Here is a 22128-nt window from a genome sequence, read left to right on the forward strand (position 1 = left end):
AAATACAATAAATTAGCAACAGTCCAAAGACAAACTTATTAGTAGACTCCAACATTATTATGGGCCCAGTATAGTAGCTTACATAACTTGGCAACTGAAGGCACGCGTAGGATCTAAATAAAATAATATATCAGTTGATGAGCAAAATGGTCAATAAATTCAAATATTTTGTGGGAGCTACAATAATCAATACTTGTAGCCAATAGCATAGCTCCATTTTACTAAAATAACATAGATACCCTTATGATGAAACCGGAGGCAGCTCTCCTTTCAACCGGAGGCACCTTAAACTCCCTCTTATTAATAGCAAAATTTCTCCACCATCCATAAACTCAAACCCCACCTTAATAGTCCTTGCTACCCAATGAACCCTAATACAGAAACGCTCTCTACTTAGGCGACAAACAAGAACAGTAGCTGACCCGTCAAAAATGTTCATCGATCCATCGTCCGGTGGTGAAAAGCCACCGGACCAGTACCAACAATTGCGTCTATACACTGCGAACACAACCCAAGTAGGCGCCCGTATCGTTTCTTCCCCATATGCTGAAGAAATCAACAATGGTGGAAATACGTCTTCACCAAGAAATCGCCAGGACTTAGCTGACATACACTGCAATATTTCTGGGCCAAATCGACTGATTCAAAGCCATGGAGATTGCTCAGCACACCATTTACTATCAACCAACAATGTCTCAGACAACATCACAACAGGAGAATGCGATTCTGCACATGAGAACAATGTCGACAAACAGATGCTGGTCGCGCGAGGGGTTACGGATATCCAAACTGGTCAAAACCAATGCCAATCTACTCCATTTGATCTAGATACTGATCCCAACCCCTCAAACAACAACCACGATGAGAAACTTGATCCAAAATGGCAGAACACAGTATACACAGAATCAGACATACCACCTGTTTGACGAAATACCAGGGTTAGTTCTGATGTCAATTTAAATGAATATATGAATGGATGTGCTTCACAAAGTCATGTTGAGATTAGTCGTCATGAGAAATTGCAAGAACATTCAACAAAGAAGGGTGCTCAAAGGCAGATACCTACAACAACACATGTTGCCTATGCTAATTCTGATGATCAAGTTGTGATTGAATTGGATGGAAAAGAACTTGTTGGTGGAAGTCACCGGATTGCCCAATCTCAATTGCATAGTGAGGACCTTGATGCTCGACCAAATGCTGCCACTGCTGCTGTGATGTTAGATGACTGTGATGTTGATACTCCTTCAACTGCCCAACGATCACTTGAGCATTCTCTTGCTGACTGGGAGAAGCATGTCAAACCAACTACTACTGATCAACCACGCCCAACACAGCCATCACTAAATTTGCCAACATCTGATGTGTTAACCAATAATGAAAATGATCCCACACTGCCCCAGCCAACACACAGACCAACACCTTCGACCTTCCCTAAAATATCAACCAACTTTGATAAAAATCATGTTTCTCACTATAAAAAATAAGGTACCTACCACCATCTCAACAATCTCACTTGTAACTCGTCTCCCAAAGAAACTCCCTCTCAAGCACAGATACTCAATCAATCTCCTGCTTTAGCCCCTGCACACACATACCCAAATGCTACAGCTCCATCTAACAAACCGAAGTAGCAAAACAGTTCCAGTAGACAAAACAACCAGCCTCAGCACATTAAGACACCTATACCTATATTACTAAGTGACAATAATACTCAACCAAGTAAAATACCTTCCTATCCTACTCCATCACCTCCTACTATCACACAATCTCTAGCTACCAAATTACGAGCAAGGCAGGCTATGCAGATTGAACCAATGGAGTTCACAACTCCTAGAATAACTACCAAATAGGGTCAACCAACATTTTTTACTAGAAAGGATATACATGATCACACTTGCCAGCAGGTGCCTGTACACAATTGTAGGCAAGTTTCTAAATACAATGCCTAGAATGGAGCAGATTATGAGAAGTTTCATTGTCCAGACAGAACTCAGATGAGGAGTTAAGATACCTCATTCTAATGCTAAGACAGTTTACATCGACCTTGATAATGAGTATGATCACACCACTGTCTGGACCAAAACGTTCATGTACATTCAAGGTCAGAGAATGGAATTACAGGCTTGGACACCTACCTTTAATCCAAATGAGGATACTCCCATTGTCCCTATTTGGATTGTCATTCCAGAGTTTCCATGACATTTCTACTACAGATAGATTTTATCTGTTTTATTATCACCAGTTAGGAAGATTCTGCACCTTGACTTTGCTTCCATCCAAAAGACCAGGGGAAGTGTTGCCAAAGTAAGGATGCAAGTGGACTTAACCCAAACAAAGCCTCACCATGTTTGGCTTGGCTTTGATGAGGATCAAAATGTCAATGGGGATGACCAATGGTTGGAAGTTATTTATGAAGATGTCCCACTTTACTGCTTTCACTGCAGACATTTAGGACATGAAGACTACTACTGTTCCACAAGGAAAAAAGATGAGGAAGAAAAGAAGAAAACTGCTGCAAAATCATCAAACAACAATAACAACAAAACTACTCTCAGTGATACTACTAATAATGGATCACAACAACAACAAATTCAACTCATTATACTCCAAAATGATCAGAGTCCAAAACAAGATATGGGGGTACAACACCAAACTGAGGAACAACAGCAAATATCAAATCAGAAGACCAACAGGCATGAAAGATCAAATGGCACACAACAACAACAGGAGCAGATAATACAAGGGTAACATAAAAATCAGCTTTCACAGCCAACACTTGTGGAGAAAGACCAAAGTGCAGTACAATAGGCAAGAACAAACATCAATGCCACACCAAATCAGCAAACAAAGGATAATATTCCCAAGGAGCAATGTCAGTCTCAAAAGAAGAAGAATTTCAGAGGCATCAACAACAGAAGCAAACAACAGAAATTAAAACAGCCAAGTGTTCAAACAAGTGAAAAGCAACCCAACAACCTACACCAGATTTCAAATACAAATCCCAGATCCCACAATGATCATCCATATTCTTCTGAGGGTGTGCACAATCCACTACCAAATTACATTATTCATGTGGTTGAAAGAGAGAAAGGAAAGCAGGGTGAGCAGGAAACCCCTGAACTTGATCAATTGGGGGAGTCAGCAGGTTTTACATCTTCTCAGTTTTTGCATGTGACTGCTGCTGCACAGACTACATCTATGATGGACAACATAACACACACTTCTCCCACTAGAACATGTATATCTATTGAAACTATATCACATGTGGTGGAAGTTGCAGCCACTAATGCACAGGTTGCTATTACAGCTCAACAGAAGAAGCTTCCATCAATTGAATCCTACAAGCACCAACATAACTAGAGTATTGGCAGTGTGGAAAATCACAGCTCTAATCGTTAACATTTAGTGAATACTAGGGAACCCACTGCCAGTGGTACTGAATTAAAAGGGCCAGCTACAAAGGAAACCACAGCTTCCTGGGTTCAAAGGAGCTTTGGAACACAAAAGCCAGTCCTAAATGTTACCCTCAATCACCCATGTCAGAAAGTACCTTCGCAGACTTTTGGGGATTCACCTAACTCTACTAGAGGTGCTACAGAACTCTATAGCGATGAAGTGCAACAATCTGAGTTCAACCAACAAGTAAATACATGCCTCACAATTGAAGATCGGAGAGCCAACATAACTCTAGATCCACAAACAATTTAGCCATTATGATATCTATGAATAATGCACCACACAACAGTTTTTACCAACTATTGCTTGTAATCTGTTGGAAGTTTTGCCTAATGAGGAGAGTACTGATGCTGTAGAAGATCAAACAGCAAGATCAGCCTTACAAATTCTTGATGAGCATAACTACAATAGGGGACTTGACCATGTGGAGCTTGCAATTGTACAAAGGGAATATCCAGCAATTACCACTAATCCCATTGCTTATGCTTCACCTACTGGCTCTCCAATCCAGATCCATCTCAATGTTCTACTGATCTCTCCCAATCAGATTTTACATGATCTTATCACACACGAGGAACTGCCACTTGAAATTCATACAGCTTTGGTCGACAAACATCAGCTGGAAGATAAAGGAGAAGATGAAACCACTACTGGGAACTTCAAAGTTGTTTCAAGGGAAGGAGATTTATCACCTAGAATCTCACCCAGACATGGAAAGAAAGGCAAGAAGCAAACACATGCTAAGGAGCCACTTCTACCAACCAGGATCTTGCCCTAGAGGGCAACATCAACAACTAAATGATGGTTAAAATATTAATATGGAACATTAGGTCTATTAAGACTCGGCAGGCCTTTCAAAGAGTCATCAACATGCAAAAGGAACATAGTTTTTTCATTATAGCACTTATGGAGCCTTTTCAAAATCAGGGGTTAATTCACAAGTATAGGAGAAGGCGGGGATGGACACTGTTAACTCAAATATTAATGGGAAGATGTGGCTATTTTTGGATGCTATGGTAGAGTGGGAACTACTGACTAACACTGAACAGCAACTAACTATTAAGATATATCATTAAGATGTTGGGCGGCACATCATTATGACCTTTGTATATGCAAAGTGTTCATCACTAGACAGATTGGAACTGTGCAATAATCTGTATTACCTTGCTGCTAACATGGAATTGCCCTGGGTGGTTGGAGGGGACTTCAATGTTGTTCTTCATGAGGAGGAAAAAATAGGAGGATTACTAGTATATCTACCAGAAATTGAAGACTTTGCCTTTTGTATTAATTCTTCTGGTTTGTTTGACACTGGCTACAAAGGAAGTCCCTTCACTTTGTGGAATGAAAGATCAGATGTTGAATGTATATTCAAAAGGCTGGATAGGATACTAGCTAATCAACCTTTTCAGACTCTATTCCCAAACATAGAGGTAGAGCACCTTATAAGAACAGGTTCTGACCATGCTCCTTTGCTCATGAGTTGTACAGAAGAAGCTATGAAGTCTACTAAAACATTCAAGTTTCTCAACTTCTGGACTACTCATCACTCCTTCACTGAGGTGGTAAGGCAGAATTGGATAGCAAACTTTGTTGGTGATCCCTTTCTAATGTTCAAACAAAAGTTGAAGAGAGTTAAAACTGCACTTTCCCATTGGAGTAAGCTGATATTTGGTGATATTTTCAAACAGCTTGCCATTAGGGAAGATATTGTCAGGGTCAAGGAGATGCTTTTTGAAGAGAATCCGACAATTGAGAATAGAGCTGTGCTCCAAAAGGCATAAGCTGAATTGAAGAAATATCTTAGCATCGAGGAGCAATTCATGAAGCAAAAAGCAGGCATGCATTGGTTTGCTGAAGGTTATAGGAACAAAAGATTCTTCCACAATCATGTGAATGGAAAGAGACATAAACTTCAGCTCAGAAGAATTCAAAATGGAGATGGTGTGTGGTTGGAATCTCAAGCACTTATTTCTGAGGCTGCAGTTGATCATTTTCACAAACAATTCACACATGATGGAGATCCTACAATCTTTGAATTACTTAACAATGTACCACATATGGTTACTCAAGAGCAAAATATGGAACTGTGCAGATTTCCAACAATTGAAGAGGTTAAGAGAGCTGCCTTTTCATTAGGTGGAGATAATGCCAGTGGGCTTGATGGTTTTACTGGTTTGTTTTATCAAAGCTGTTGGGACATTGTAGGGGAGGACATCTTCAGGATGATAGAACAGTTCTATGTAGGCGCATCACTACCAAAATCAATCACTCACACTAACCTAATGTTATTACCAAAGAAACCACATCCCAAGCATTTTCTGATCTAAGACTGTAACGACCCGATCGGTTGTTTTGAGCATTTATGCTCTTTTCCACTATTTGAGGTCTTGCATAACTTTGTATGAGGTATTATGACTTGTGTGAATTATCGGTTTTAGTTTTAAGGTATTTCGGAGTTAGCTTGGAAGAATGAATTTCATGTTGGAAGCTTAAGTTGAAATAGTTGATCGGATGTTGACTTTTGTGTAAACGACCCCGGAATAGAGTTTTGATGATTCCAATAATTCCGTATGGTGATTATGGACTTAGGAGCGTGTCCAAAAAATTATTTGGAGGTTCGTAGTAGAATTAGGCTTGAAATGGCGAAAGTTGAATTTTTGGAAAGTTTGATCGGGGGGTTGACTTTTTGGTACAGGGGTTGGAATCTGATTCCGGAAATTAGAATAGGTTTGTTATGTCATTTATGACTTGTGTACAAAATTTGAGGTCAATCGGACTTGATTCGGTAGGTTTCGGTATCGAATGTAGAAGTTGGAAATTTTATAAAAGACTAAAGTTCAAGTGAGTTCGTACAAAACCCAACTTCAAATGAGCATAACTCTCATGATTCGAAGTTTTATATGATTTATTACCTATCAAATGAAAGATCTTTGAGTCTAGTTTCTAACGCTTTAAACCGTTTGTCATTTGGACATTCCTACTCAAAGCTATGACCAAATTACCAAAGGCTGGAAAAATACAATTATGCGACCAATTATGCGATCGCAAAATATTTATGCGATCGCAAAACTGCTTCTACGATCGCAAACTGGTCGCAGAATGGACCAGAAGAGCCCAGTTCTGGGAACCAATTTTGCGATCAACTTTGCGGTCCATTATGCGACCGCAGACCTGCTTTCGGAGGGTCAATTATTTTATTTTTATAACCCGATCCCATTTTGATAAATAGGATTTAGGACTCATTTTGGAGCAAAAATCTGACATTTTTAGAGAGAAGGGAGAGTGTTCTAGAGAGAGGAAGAAGCTCAAGTGCTTTGTTCATAAAGATCTTGTTCAAGCCTTGAAATCCAACAAGGAAATATCACAAGATTTTCACCCAAGAGGTAAGGTTCTAACCCCTAATCTTCAATTTCGAGTTTGGGTAAAGATGGGTGATTAAGAGTATGATTCTTGGGTATAATAGTATTATTTATACATATCAATAAGGTTTATGGAAAGAATGTTGAGTTCAAATGGGTAAAGATTTGAGGGTCGAGTTGATGTTGGAATTTAGTGAAATTCATATGATTCGACTCGTGGTTGGATGGGCGTTCATATTTTGTAAATTTTGTCGGGTTCCGAGACGTGGGCCCTGCGGGTAATTTTTGAGTTAATTTTGGATTTTATTGGAAAATTTAGTATTTCCTTATGGAATTAATTACAATAATTGGTATTGACTGAATCAAATTAATTGTGGCTAGATAAGAGGCTTTCGGAGACCAATTCTCGTGGCAAGGGCATAAGGGAATAAAGAATTACACGGGTTGAGGTAAGTAACAGTTTTAAATCTAGTCCCGAGTGTATGAAACCCCAGATTGTTGTATCATATGATTATTTTGGAGGTGACGCACATGCTAGGTGACGGGCGTGTGGGCGTACACCAAGGGAATTGTGACTTGGTCCATCCCGGGAAACTGTAAAGTTTAATAATTTATTGTTAGCTATATGCTCTCTATGTGTTGATAAAATCTGACTGTAAATCATGTTAGAAATCATGTTTAGGCTATGTGATAGTACTGTTGGGACCCATAGAGGTCGCGTACTTGTTGAATTGCCTGCTAAATTCTATATGTACTCAGTCTCAGTTTTTACTTGCACATTTTATCTTAGTCTCTGTTATTATTATTGATACATCATATCATTGTTGTTTAAGCTGATTTCATGATTATTGAAAGCCTGAGAGACTAGAGAGATTTATGACTGAGTGAGGCCGAGGGCCTGATTGTGAGATATTGATACTATAGCACGTGAGTTGTCCCTGCAGCACGTGAGTTGGCCCTGAAGATTCTTATATTATACTATAGCACGTGAGTTGGCCGTGTAGCACATGAGTTGGCCGTGCAGCACGTGAGTTGGCCATGCAGCACGTGAGTTGGCTATGCGGATCTAGATATTTATATTATGGCACGTGAGTTGTCCGTGCAGATTATAGCGCTTGGGCTGTAGGAGCCCCTCCGGAGTCTGTACACCCCTAGTGAGCGCGGGTACCCATTGAGTGTTAGTGATGAGGGCTGGGAGCCCAACGAGTGATGAGGGCTGGGAGCCTAGTGAGTGATTGTTGTCCTGAGAGGTTGTACTTGATTTCCATTTGTTGTTGCACCTAGTTGCTATCTATCATTGTTGTGAAATCTCTTAAAGATTTTATATATGGATTACATGAACATGAACTGTATAAAAATTGATTTGACATTAAACTGCCAGATTTGAAAGCATGTCTATTCCTTGCTGGAACTACTGAATATGAACTGTAGTTGTGTAGCTCGTCACTATCTTCAATTCTTTATTTATTATTGTTACTTATTGAGTTGGTTGTACTCATACTACACCCTGTACTTCGTGTGCAGATCCAGGTGTTCCCAGTCATAGCGGGTGTTGATTCTCTCACACAGTTGACTTTTTTTTGGAGATTCAGAGGTAGCTGTCGTGTTTTACAGACCTTGTCTCTTCTTCCCTATCTCCTTGTTTATTGTATTTGGTCTCAGACTATTATAGATCGTATTTTCCAGACTTGTATTCAGATTAGATACTCATGTACTCAGTGACACCAGGTTTTGGGAGTTGTTGTATCCGTAATTGTAAGATTTGTGGATTTTATTGAAATATTATATTTTCAAACTTAAGAGAAATTGTGGTTTATTGAGATTTTCGGCTTGCCTAGTATTGAGATAGGCACCATCACGACGGGTGAGATTTTGGGTCGTGACAAGTTGGTATTAGAGCTTTAGGTGACATAGGTCTCACGAGTCATGAGCAAGTTTAGTAGAGTCTTGCGGATCGGTACGGAGACGTCTGTACTTATCTTCGAGAGGCTGCCGAACCCTTAGGAAAATTTCACTTTCTTGTATTCTATCATGCGGAATTAATTCAGCTTGAAACATAACTCTTTGAATTCCTTCCATGCATTCGTATGCGCACATGAGCGCTCGGTATCAGTTGTGAATTGCCGGCTTATGATTCTATGAACGAGGTTCAAGATGTGTGTTCTGTGTTTTGGTGATGGGCCAGTCTGGAGGACTTAAGGCCAGGTTTAGACTGCAGCTTAGGCTCGGTAGCTTCAGTTGTAACCTGTACATTTGGACTCATATGTCCGGTAATATCCCTAAGAGTGAAATTTGTGGCTCGATGAGCGATGGAATGGCTTTGTGATGAGTATGATGTAACTACGGGATGTGTTAAGACGATTTGAATGTGACGAGATGTGTTTCCTTGAAATGTAAAGGAAGGCCATTGGGTGCTTTATTTTTGTTTTGATGTGATGTACAATCTCGAGTGTGAATGTTTTGAGAGATCTTTCACGTTGTTAAATGTTGGGGCAAATTAAATTCTCGTGTCTGGTTAATGAGTTTGGATTTAGAAAGATTAAGTGATTTCATAGTAATTGTAGCTGCGAAAAGGTATAACAAGATGCCAATTTGAGACTAAGCAGGTGGGTTATCTCCTACGCAGTAATCTATGTAGGTGTGTTCCTTATGATGTGAATAGAGATTTTCTTTTCTGCCAGCGGGGCGTATGTGTTGAGACTTGAATTTGAACCTGGTTGAGAAAGTTGACTTGAGTGTTAAGAGAATGAATGCGAGATTAGCGGATGATTGGGGTATTTTTTGGTTGGTGTGTCTTGAGCTTGAGAAGAATTTTTGTTGAACTGACTGCGGTATTAAGAAAGTAATAAAATATGGGTATTGTGAGTTATCAAATATTTTAATCTATGGCTTTGTGCCAAGTGGGGGGGGGCCTGCTATTAACAATTCAATTCATGGTTATGTGTCAAATTATTTGTTTTGGTCTGAAGTATACTTGGGAATCAGTGATGACTTGCAGAGGTGGATTTCGAGAATGACTCGAGTAAGGAGATTTCTGGATACGGGTTATATTGCACTTTATGAGTATATGAACATCATGGGATGAGTGAATTGTTATTTATAAATGATTTAGTGTGAACGGAGTATGAATTTGATAGGTGGTAATAAGGCAAGGTTACTTATTTGAGTGTTGATTGTGCTAAAGGAGTACATGTCTTTCGGCCCGTTTGGGACAGAGTAAATTAGATGTGAGCAGAGTGGATGACTATCGAGAGGGTTTTAATGGATTCAAAATATATATGTGGAAATTGAAATTGTTTTTTTTTCGAATATGTATATCACTAGAATCAGTTACTTACATTGGATGGTATCGGGATGTGCGGTAATTCTATTTGACTATGGATTCTACATTTCAGTATAAGAAAGGAAAGCGGAACAATTTTAAATTCGCATAAGTTATTTTCAGAATGAGTATTACGGTTGGGGTATCTATGAAGGTGCTTAAGAAGAATACAATGGCTTATGGGCCTTAGGGCGGTGTAGTTTTATGTTAGGATGTCTTGTAGCGAGCTTTAGGTAAAGTAGTAATGTTCTGACAAGGAGAAATGGTAACTTGAGGATAATCCAGAAGAAACTTGGAGAAAATAGGACAAACGGGTAACATGCTGGATCAGTATGGTAATGGTATGCTCGGCTCTTTTAGTTCTTAAGATGAGGTGGGGCTTTATAGGTGTTTTGTGGCAATACTCTCGAATTTGGCAACCTGTGTGGCTTGGCGGAGTTAGAAGAATTCGGTTCTAATCGCTTGGTTTGTGCAAATAGGTTTCGAAGAGTTCTCAATGGTTTTTACCACGGTTTGAGGAGTATATTTCCTGATGGTGTGAGGAATATGTGGCGTATTGGGATTTTCTCCGGGTGGAGATCAAGTGGAAGGTTTCTGATTGACCGGGTATGTATTCTGCTTGTGACTTAGAGTGATTATGAGGTTCTTGTACTCTTCACAGGATGGCATGGTAGACACGGTGTATTGTGTGGGATTGAGATTTACTTGTACAAGGTGACAGTTCAGTCTTGAAGAGAAGGTAATGGACGCTGGACAGCATGGTCAGTTTAAGATATTTCGATGAATGTTATAACTGCTCGGTAATTCCTGAGAAGGGTGCGCATTTCAAAAGGCGCATTGTGTTTTGACTTACAAATGTTTTGTTAGTATTGTGATACTCACCTGGTTGATAGACTGATGATATTCAAATTAATGCTATGTGGCACGGAAGAATTAAAAGTATTCCTCGTGGAATAATCGTGCATGGAAAATGTGTTAGTCATTCGAGTGCTGGAGTTAAGATCAGTTACGGTGATTCATGTGTTCGATGAATTTGGAGACTGGGAGTTCTCAGAAGTATATTGTTTCGGGGTTGTGACCTATTTGGCGTGACTATTTTATTTAAAACTTGGTGGAGGCACTAGTTGCGTTAATTATTTGTGATAGCTATGCGCTATGAGTGCGCATATATGTGAGGTTTGAGCCCGTGTGCAGTCACTATAGCAAATATTCATACTCGGAAGAATGCTTAGGCTATTATATGCCTAGAGTTGACTGTTAAGCGTAAACTTATAACGTTTCCCGTGTTCGTATCTTTGTTGAGAACTATCTGGGCTATACTTGAGGTTACAAAGAAGATGATTCCCTAAATAAACGGGATAGTTACTAATTCTGCATTAAAAAAAAATTCCGATTTGGAGTGTGATAGCAGACTTTGCACGTGCTTACACTATGGCGTGCTATTTCTACCAGTCCAGGAGCATGAGAATCTTATTTCATTATCATATATAAGTGTACTTGTTTAATTGCTCATATATGATATGTTGGGACTAGAGGCCTGTGACCATGCCGTGCGATTCATATTATTGGCACGTGAGTTGTCCGTGCCATGTGTGGGAATTTTATTTCTATAATAATTTATCTGATCTATTAATTTCCTTCCTCTACAATTGTGCACATGCACCTACGGTTATCCTCTTCACGAAATTTGAGGAGTTGGTTGTAATATTGCGGTTGTGGTGGTGCTTGTGAAACTTGCAATACGGTTCTCTTCCTTGAGACATCTCCCATATTTGGGTACACGGAGTGCGCAGTGGTGGGTTAAGTTATATTGATGTGGCGTGTTTGTGGGATAGTTGTGTTTAATAAAATAAAGTCGTTGGACCTAGAATGGGTACTATCAAGCTTGATTATGGTATATTCGGGAGAATAATATTGAAAGTCAGCTTAGGAGAGGATTGTGGTTCTGGTTAGGGCGAGAGAGCTCCATGACTAGTTGATCTGATGAGTGATTATGAGTTTTTGATTGTTTCTTTCATCTTTGGCAGTGTACGAAGGTTTTGAAATGAGGTTCTGTTGAATGTAGGGTTTTATACTAGTACTTGCTTGGTCTGAAGTAGTTACTGTGATCAGGAATGATGCTACGAGCGGACGAGTTGTGTAATATGATGGGTGATTATATCCGTGATTATAGTTATAGTTCAATGTAGCTTGTTCAGACTCATACAGTGTGTAAATGTAAGATTCGTGTCTTGAAAAGAAATTCTGAAGGTTGGGAATTGAATTCCAAGGTTTTTGGGCTAAGGTTAAATTAAGGATTTTCAGTCGTATTGTGTTGTCAGACCTATGTGGAATAGGGTGACATGGGATCACCCCCGGGTACATGCGTCGTTAGATAGGATAGTGATTTAAAGGCTTAGGAACAACTCTTGGCACGTTCGAGGACGAACGTATATTTAAGTAGGGGAGATTGTAACGACCCGACCGGTCGTTTTGAGCATTTACGCTCCTTTCAACTATTTGAGGTCTTGCATAACTTCGTATGATGTATTATGAATTGTGTGAATTATCGATTTTGGTTTTAAGGTATTTCGGAGTTAGCTTGGAAGAATGAATTTCATGTTGGAAGCTTAGGTTGAAATAGTAGATCGGATGTTGACTTTTGTGTAAACGACCCCGGAATAGAGTTTTGATAATTCCAATAATTCTGTATGGTGATTATGGACTTAGGAGCGTGTCCGTAAAATTATTTGGAGGTCCGTAGTAGAATTAGGCTTGAAATGGCGAAAGTTGAATTTTTGGAAAGTTTCACCCGGGGGAGGGGAGGGGGGAGGGGTTGACTTTTTGGTATCGGGATCGGAATCCGATTCCACAAATTGAAATAGGTTTGTTATGTCATTTATGACTTGTGTCCAAATTTTGAGGTCAATCGGACTTGATTCGATAGGTTTCGGCATCGAATGTAGAAGTTGGAAATTTCATAAAAGACTAAAGTTCAAGTGAGTTCGCACAAGATCCAACTTCAAATGAGCATAACTCTCATGATTCGATGTTTTATATGGTGTATTACCTATCACATGAAAGATCTTTGAGTCTAGTTTCTAACACTTCAAACCGTTCATCGTTTGGACATTCCTACACAAAGTTATGACCAAATTACCAAAGGCTGGAAAAATGCAATTATGCGACCAATTATGCGATCACAAAATAGTTATGCGATCGCAAAACTGCTTCTGCGACCGCAAACTGGTCGCAGAATGGACCAGAAGAGCCCAGTTCTGGGCACCGATTTTGCGATCAACTTTGCGGCCCGCATACCCATTCTGCGGTCCATTATGCGAATACAGACCTGCTTTCGGAGGGTTAATTTATCTATTTTTATAACCCGATCCCATTTTGATAAATAGGCTTTGGGACTTATTTTGGAGCAAAAATCTGACACTTTTAGAGAGAAGGGAGAGTGTTCTAGAGAGGAAGAAGCTCAAGTGCTTTGTTCATAAAGATCTTGTTCCATCTTTGAAATCCAACAAGGAAATATCACAAGATCTTCACCCAAGAGGTAAGGTTCTAACCCCTAGTCTTCAATTTCGAGTTTGGATAAATATGGGTGATTAAGAGTATTATTCTTGGGTGTAATAGTATTATTTATACATATCAATAAGATTTATGGAAAGATTGTTGAGTTCAAATGGGTAAAGATTGGGTTGAAAATGGTAGAAATCTCCAAAGACTTTAATTGAAGATTTGAGGGTCGAGTTGATGTTGGAATTTAGTGAAATTTGTATGATTCGACTCATGGTTGGATGGGCATTCATATTTTGTAACTTTTGTCGGGTTTCGAGACATGGGCCTCGCGGGCGATTTTTGAGTTAATTTTGGATTTTATTGGAAAAATTAGTATTTCCTTGTGGAATTAATTACAATAATTGGTATTGACTAAATCGAATTAATTATGGCTAGATACGAGGCTTTCGGAGACCAATTCTCGTGGAAAGGGCATAGCGAAATAAAGAATTACACGGGTTGAGGTAAGTAACAGTTTTAAATCTGGTCCTGAGGGTATGAAATCCCTGATTGTTGTATCATGTGATTATTTTGGAGGTGACGCACATGCTAGGTACGGCGTGTGGGCGTGCACCGAGGGGATTGTGACTTGGTCCGTCTCGGGAAACTGTAAAGTTGAATAATTTGTTGTTAGCTATATGATCTCTATGTGTTGATAAAATCTGACTGTAAATCATGTTAGAAATCATGCTTAGGCTATGTGATAGTACTGTTGGGACCCACAGAGGACGCGTACTTGTTGAACTGCCCGCTAAATGCTATATGTACTCAGTCTCAGTTTTTACTTGCATATTTTATCTTAGTCTCTGTTCTTATTATTGATACATCGTATCATTGTTATTTGGGCTGATTTCATGATTATTGAAAGCCTGAGAGACCGGAGAGATTTATGACCGAGTGAAGCCGAGGCCTGATTGTGAGATATTGATACTATAGCACGTGAGTTATCCATGCAGCACGTGAGTTGGCTGTAAAGATCCTTATATTATACTATAGCACGTGAGTTGACCGTGCATCACGTGAGTTGGCCGTGCGGATCCTTATATTATACTATAGCACGTGAGTTGGTCGTGCAGCATGTGAGTTGGTCGTGCGGATCCAGATATTTATATTATGACACGTGAGTTGTCTGTGCAGCACGTGAGTTGTCCGTACAGATTATAGTGCTTGGGCTGTAGGAGCCCCTTCAGAGTCTGTACACCCCCAGTGAGCGCGGGTGCCCATTGAGTGTGAGTGATGAGGGCTGGGAGCCCAACGAGTGATGAGGGCTGGGAGCTCAGTGAGTGATTGTTGTCCTGAGAGGTTTTACTTGATTTCCATTTGTTGTTGCACCTAGTTGCTATCTGTCATTGTTGTGAAATCTCTTAAAGATTTTATATATGGATTACATGAGCATGAACTGTATAAAAATTGATTTGACATTAAACTGCCAGATTTGAAAGCATGTCTATTCCTTGCTGGAACTACTGAATATGAACTGTAGCTGTGTAGCTCATCACTATTTTCAGTTCTTTATTTATTATTGTTACTTACTGAGTTGGTTGTACTCATACTACACCCTTCACTTCGTGTGCAGATCCAGGTGTTCCCGGTCATAGCTAGTGTTGATTCTCTCACACAGTTGACTTTGTTTTTGGAGATTCAGAGGTAGCTGCTGTGTTTCGCAGACCTTTTCTCTTCTTCCCTATCTCCTTGTTTATTGTATTTGGTCTCAGACTATTATAGACCGTATTTCCAGACTTGTATTCAGATTAGATGCTCATGTACTCAGTGACCCCAGGTTTTGGGAGTGGTTGTATCAGTAATTGTAAGATTTGTAGATTTTATTAAAATATTATATTTTCAAACTTAAGAGAAATTGTGGTTTATTGAGATTTTCGGCTTGCCTAGTATTGAGATAGGCGCCATCACGACGGGTGAGATTTTGGGTCGTGACAAAGACAAATAAGTTTGAGCAACTTTATCAACAAGGTTATCTCCAGAGTACTGCATGACATTTTGGAAAACATCCTCCCTTCACTCATTTCTTCAAACCAAACTGGATTTCTGAAAGGAAGAAGAAAATTTGAAAATATTTTGCTTACACAGGAAATAGTTATAGATATAAGGCTAAGAGGAAAACCTGCTAATTTCGTCATTAAACTTGACATGGAAAAGGCCTACGACAGGGTATCATGGAAGTATCTTCTTCATACTCTAAGAAATATGGAATTTTCTGAACACTACATAACTGTGATTTGGAACTTACTGGCAAACAATTGGTACTCAGTTCTAGTGAATGGCCAATCTACTGGATTTTCAAGTCAACAAGAGGGGTTAAGCAGGGAGATCATCTTCTGAGGTACTGTCAAGATCAATGAACAAACTGTTCGAAGACAAGAAATTCATTGGCTATGGAATGCCAAAATGGACTGAACCATTGAATCATTTGGCATATGCTGATGATACAATCATCTTTGCCTCTCCTGACGCATACTCATTGTATAAAATTGTTGAAGTTCTCACACAATATGAGCATACCTCAGGTTAACTGATCAACAAAGATAAGAGTTCATACTACATGCACAACAATGTGGTAGACCAACTATTTCAGAATGTAGCTTTAATCACTGGTTTCCAAAAAGGTAAGTTCCCCTTAACCTACCTAGGATCTCCAATATTCTACACAAGGAGAAGAAAAGAATACTATAATGACTTAATTCAGAAAATAAAACAAAAATTCATTCCTGGAAAGGAAAGCTGCTGTCTTTTGGAGGCAAATCCACTCTCATCTCCGGTGTTCTCTAGAGCTTACCTACACACATCCTATCTATTCTTGATCCTCCTAAAAATATCATTGAACACTTGCATAAGTTATTTGCTAGGTTCTTTTGGAGTACAAAGGAAGAGGGCAGGAGTAGGCACTGGACAAAATGGCAGAATCTATGCCTTCCAAAGGAGGAGGGGGGAATAGGTTTCAGATCCTTGTTTGATATTTCTAAATCTTTCTTTGCCATGCTGTGGTGGAGATTTAGGACATCAAAATTATTGTGGTCCAACTACATGTGGAATAAATACTGCAAAAAGGATCTTCCAATAACTGTACAATTTAGGAATGGATCTCGTGTTTGGAATCCAACTAAACAAGGTTTCAAGTTTTAAATACTAAAGGTTACATTCTTTTCTTTCAAGAATCAACCCCTCTTTCAATCTTCTAGATTAAAGTCTTCCACTATTTGTGTTGTTATAATTTTGAAAACGGATCAAGAGTAATCTGAAGAAGTTGGGTCGGTATAGCAATGGCTTGGATTAACATGGTAATATAAATGATCATTTTATTTGATATAATAGGGCATTACAGACACATTTGTTGTAGGAATTTTGGGTTTGGCAGTTTGCCCGACTTGGTGGACTAGGAGAGACTCAGTTTCAATGGTTTGATTATTGTGTAAGTGGGTTCTAAGAGCTCAAGGACTATACTAATTCTGACATAGAGTTGATAATAAGATTCTTGTACACATGATTAATGTGGTGAGTCACCTGAAGTTTGCATTGTTTTGCAAAGGTCATGGTTCATCTTCGAGAAAAAGGATTGGGATCAGAGATAGCACATATGATTTGAGTTGCTTAAGAAGTATATTCTTACCGATTAAAAATCACTAGGAAAGGGAATGTGTTGTAGAGGTTGCTTGATGATGGGGTCTATAGACAATTCGATTAATCCATATGGGAATAGTGTGATATTTAGTCGTTGAGGTTTGAATTTAATTGCCTAACATAGAAGGATTGATGGAATTGCACATTTCTTGGTGCTCGCAGTGCGAATTCATAGTTGTATTTGAATGGGCAGGTAGGAGTCACTAGAATTCATAGAAGTGTGTTAATGGTTAGATAGTTAGTGGTATGTGTCTTGGATGGTTGACTTGCGAAGATTTCTTCTTGACGGAGCTCATGGTTCATGGTATTTGATGTGCTGTGGTCTTCCTAAGTATAGTAAAATTATATTTAAGGAGTACGGTTCAAGAGGTTGTTGGTATTATTTTTGTGTATTGGGATGATGAACAAGTTAACTAAAGACTTTAGAGACTCAAAGATTTGAATATTCGATGCATTGGGTTCCACAAATTTATAGCAGGTCACAAGTGAATGGCACTGATGGAGGAACATAGAGAAAAATTGGGTCCTTATTATCTTATGGAAGGCTTATTACCTACTTTAGAAAAATATTTAATCAATTTGGGTATGTACTGGTAGGACTGTTAAGGATGTGCATTCTACGGCGGGTCAGATTGGCTTATACAACATAAGGTGTCATATGGATTTGTCATCCAGAAAGGTTTATATTTATATGGGATCCTTTCTACCATCAGATTCGATAGAATGATAGCTCACTATGTGAGTATGGCAGTTATGATCGATGACTTGGTAAACAAGTTGAGTTCCATTGAGTTTGCTTAATTGTTGCATAACACACCGATGGAGTAAGTTATATAGATACTCATAGTTTTGTTGAGAATGAACACCACCATCAGAGGGAGTCGTTGGGCGATAAGTTATTTTTCCATGGATTTTTTATATTTGGGGTTATTGCTTGTATGATACACATACCATGATAGTTAAGGTTTTATGTGGAACTTGGTATGACTTATTGGTTGATGAAGCTAACAGGCCTAGAATTAGCACGGTCGGATTTGGATAAGGTATATTTGGAAGAAGAATGCTTTTAGGAAGCCTAGAACAGACAATAGTTCTTACTAAATGAGAGAGAGCCATGACTTATTGATATTATGGGTGGTCATGAATTTATACAGGTTTCTTTTATTATTTGTGGTGTTGTGAAGGCTTGCAACAAAGATCTATTTAATATGAGGTATTTTACTGATACCGGGTTTTGAAATGAGCAGTTATTGGGATCAGAAGATATTTGTATGGGTATATGAGTTATTAGATATATCATGTAATTACATCATAGAAGTAAATTTATGACTCGATACAGATTGTTGGGATTGATACAGTGAATATATATAACAATTGAATATTTGAGGATGTTTCAGATATTAAAGTTGGATTTAAAGGCTTACAAGATAAGGTTGAAAGAGGAATCTTCAGTCAGGATGTGTTAATGGATTTATATGGGTGAAGGTGACATAAGATCGAACATGTGTGTAAGTAGGGGAGAATGTAAAGTTTCAGCATATCGTTCTGTAATTTGAGATTTTTTGTAGGTCCATTGGATATTTTTATGACTTGCGGGTGTAAGTTATTTTGTTACCTAGAGGTTTGGGTGTGATTTAGAATACTTAGTTCCTAAATAGAAGCTTTAAGTTGAAAAAGTTGACCAAAGATTAACTTTTTGATAAACGGGCTCAGAATATTTTTTTTGATGTTTCTGGTATATTGTTATGATGATGAATATTTTTTTTGATGTTTCTGGTATATTTTTATGATGATTTTGTACTTGTACGTATGTTCGGATTGGGCTTTGGATGTTTCTAGAAGAATGCAACATCATTTGTCGAAAGTTGGAAATATGAAGAACTTATGAGTTCATAAGTTTGATCAAGAGTTAACTTTAAAGTTATCGGACTCTGATTGGTGTTCTGAGATTTGAATAGATCTATATAGTTGAATTGAACTTGTATGCAAAATCTGAAAATAATTTGAGATGTCTAAGTGTGACTCAGACGCTCTTTTGAATGAATGAGGACTTTATGACTTAAGAGAGCTTCTATGTGTGCTTTGACTTTTGATTCTTAGATGTGGTGATTCGGTATGTGTTTTGAGACATTTCACAAGTTTGTATAGTGTTTTTGGACTTGTTTGAATGTTTGGATGGGGTCTTGGGGGGGGGGGGGCTCAGGTGAGTTTCGAACCACTCGGATCATATTTTAAAATGCAAAAACATGTCTGGAGCAAACAGGTTATTGTGCGCACTTTTAATGACCAGATTTGGGATATTTAGCTATAAGACATGCACTTTTATCCACCAGATTCATATTCTATATTGGGTATTATTTTTTTATAAGCTCATTTCACGATTTTTGGGGCTATGGAACTTGGATTGAGACGATTTTGAAAGAGGAATTCACTCAAAATTCATGGATAAGTATGTTTACATTATATTTGATTATATATTGTGACTCCGCATTGATTATTACACCTAAATCAAGGGTTTGAATAGCAGAAATTCAGTTTTTGGCTTGAAACTTAAGATGGTGAATTTTGGAGATTTGAATATGAAATTGAAGTCGAATTTTAGAATAAATTATATATTTGGATTTAGAGATGAATGGTTCATGGGCACTTGGTCTTGGTTGCGAGTTTTGCGAGGGCCAAGTTGAATTTTGTTGACTTTTTAGAATTTTTTCAAAGATTAAAGCTTTATTGATTGAGAATGCTTCCTTAAGCATTTTTTGACTTTCATGAATGATATTTAACTAGGTTTTGGGTAATTGGAGGTCAAGAACATACAAAAAGGTGGGATTTGCGGCAAAGGACTAGCCCTGAGAAGGTATTGTAACGACCCAGCTGATTGTTTTGAGTATTTTAGCCCCCTTCCCTATTTATTGCCTCATATATTTTATATTGGAAGCTAAAGATGAAAGAGTTGACCGAAGTTTGACTTTTGTGTAGATGACTTCATAATGGAGTTTAGATGGTTTTGATAGCATTGTATGGTGATTTAGGACTTAGGAGCATGTTCAGATATTGATTTGGAGGTCCGTAGGTCATTTTCACTTGAATTTGAGAAAGTTAGAAAGTTGAAGGTTTGGAAGGTTGAGAAATTTCACTGAGAGTTTATATTATTGATATCGGGGTCAAATTTTTATTTCGAAAATTGAAATAGGTCTGTTGTGTCATTTATGACTTTGGTGCAAAATTTGAGGTCAATCGGAGTTGGTTTGGTATGAATCGGCATTAGTTTTGGAAGTTGGATGTTCATGGTTTCAATAGGTTTGAATTGGGTTTCGATTCGTAGAATCGATGTTATTTATGAGATTTTAGGCCTCAGGTAGGTTCGTTATGTGTTTTAGAACTGGATGGCGTTCTTGGATGGTATCCTGGATGCCCCGGTTATGATTCAGATTAAATCCGAAACCATTTGAGACTTGGTAGGAAATTTCCCAGCGGAACATCTGGTGCAATCGCATCTGCGCATTTTGGGCCGCAGGTGCGATACTGCAGAAGCGGCCCGAGAGCCGCAAAAGCTACTTTGGGCTAGGTGCGTTGTGACCGTAGATGCGGTCCTTTCTTCGCAAAAGCGGGCTCGCAAAAGAGAGCCATCGTCCGCAGAAGCGGTTTGTGACCGCAGAAATGGAAGGTCGTGGCATAAGTAAAAAACGCACCTGCGACAGAATTTCCACAGGTGCGGTGACCCAGATGCGGCTATTGGTCCGCAGAAGTGGAACCACTTGGCAGAAAAGGGGCAGATCGAGGGTTTGTTCCCATTCTTCATCTTTTGAGTTAGAGACTTTTGTTTTGGGCGATTTTGAGAGAGATTTTAAAGGAGTTGATCGGGTTAAGTGATTTGAATAAGATTTGATTACTATACATGAATCCATCATTATTTTTGCCATTTAATAAGTGTTTTGAGTTGGAAAAATTAGGAAAATTTGTGAAAACATTCATAAACTATATTTTGAGGATATGAAGGTCGATTTGAGGTCGAAATTGAATAATTTTAGTATGATTGGTCTCGTTATTTAATAGGTGTTCGGATTTTGAATGGTTGGTCGAGTTCCGAGATGCGGGCCCATGGTTGACCTTTTGAATTGACTTTTTGATTTTCTTTAAAGATTGTAACTTTATTATCTGGAATAGTTTTCTATGGTTTGTATTGAAGGTATAAAGTTATTTTGGCAAGATTCGAGTCGGATATTCGCGGAAAAGGCTTACTAGTGGATTGAGTTAGCATTTTTGAGGTAAGTATCTTGCCTAACTTTGTGTGGGGAATTACTCCTTAGGATTGGAGTTGTTTTGTGTCATTTGTGGTACGTGAAAGCCATATACTCAAGGTGAAGAGTGGGTACATGGGCTATATGTGGTAACTGACCAGTTTAAGGTAAGTAGATTCTTTTCATGCCTTAATCGGATTGTCATAACATGTCATATCTATCATCGTTAATCCATCCTTACATGCTTTATTTGACATTGTTAATACTTGTCCCGTCTCGTACTTGTTATCTTCCCTTACATGCTTAGTTGAAGTTACTGTTTCCTTATTGCCTTGTTAATTATTGATTGTTGAGTTACTTTACTTGAAGTTGTTATTTCTAGGAATATCTATTTGTTGAGTTTTGGTGTTGAAGTTGTTAAAGTCGTGATCACATTGAGGCAAAGCTATAAATTGTTGGAATACCATTCTTGTTGAGCTATTTTCTTTCAGTTGCTATTATTGAGACTCTTGTACACATTGTAGTTGAGCCATGGGCTATTTGTTGTGGAAACATTGTTATTGTTGAT

The 22128-nt window shown here is 38.6% G+C and overlaps 1 protein-coding gene across 1 annotated transcript; it reads left to right on the top strand.

The window, feature by feature from the left end:
* Nucleotides 1–320: 320 nt before the first annotated feature.
* Nucleotides 321–8582, top strand: LOC138896853 (uncharacterized). The gene is made up of 2 exons (XM_070182271.1): nt 321–7270; nt 8346–8582. Exon 1 carries the CDS (start codon nt 4557–4559, stop codon nt 5241–5243), a length of 687 nt encoding a protein of 228 aa, XP_070038372.1. The 5' UTR covers nt 321–4556; the 3' UTR covers nt 5244–7270; nt 8346–8582.
* The last annotated feature ends 13546 nt before the right edge of the window (nt 8583–22128 follow it).

Source organism: Nicotiana tomentosiformis, chromosome 8 (genome assembly GCF_000390325.3).
Source record: "Nicotiana tomentosiformis chromosome 8, ASM39032v3, whole genome shotgun sequence".
Taxonomy (NCBI): Eukaryota; Viridiplantae; Streptophyta; class Magnoliopsida; order Solanales; family Solanaceae; genus Nicotiana; species Nicotiana tomentosiformis.

Excerpts from the sequence above, each read along its gene's own strand:
- LOC138896853 (XM_070182271.1), top strand. The coding sequence starts at position 4,557 with ATGACCTTTGTATATGCAAAGTGTTCATCACTAGACAGATTGGAACTG.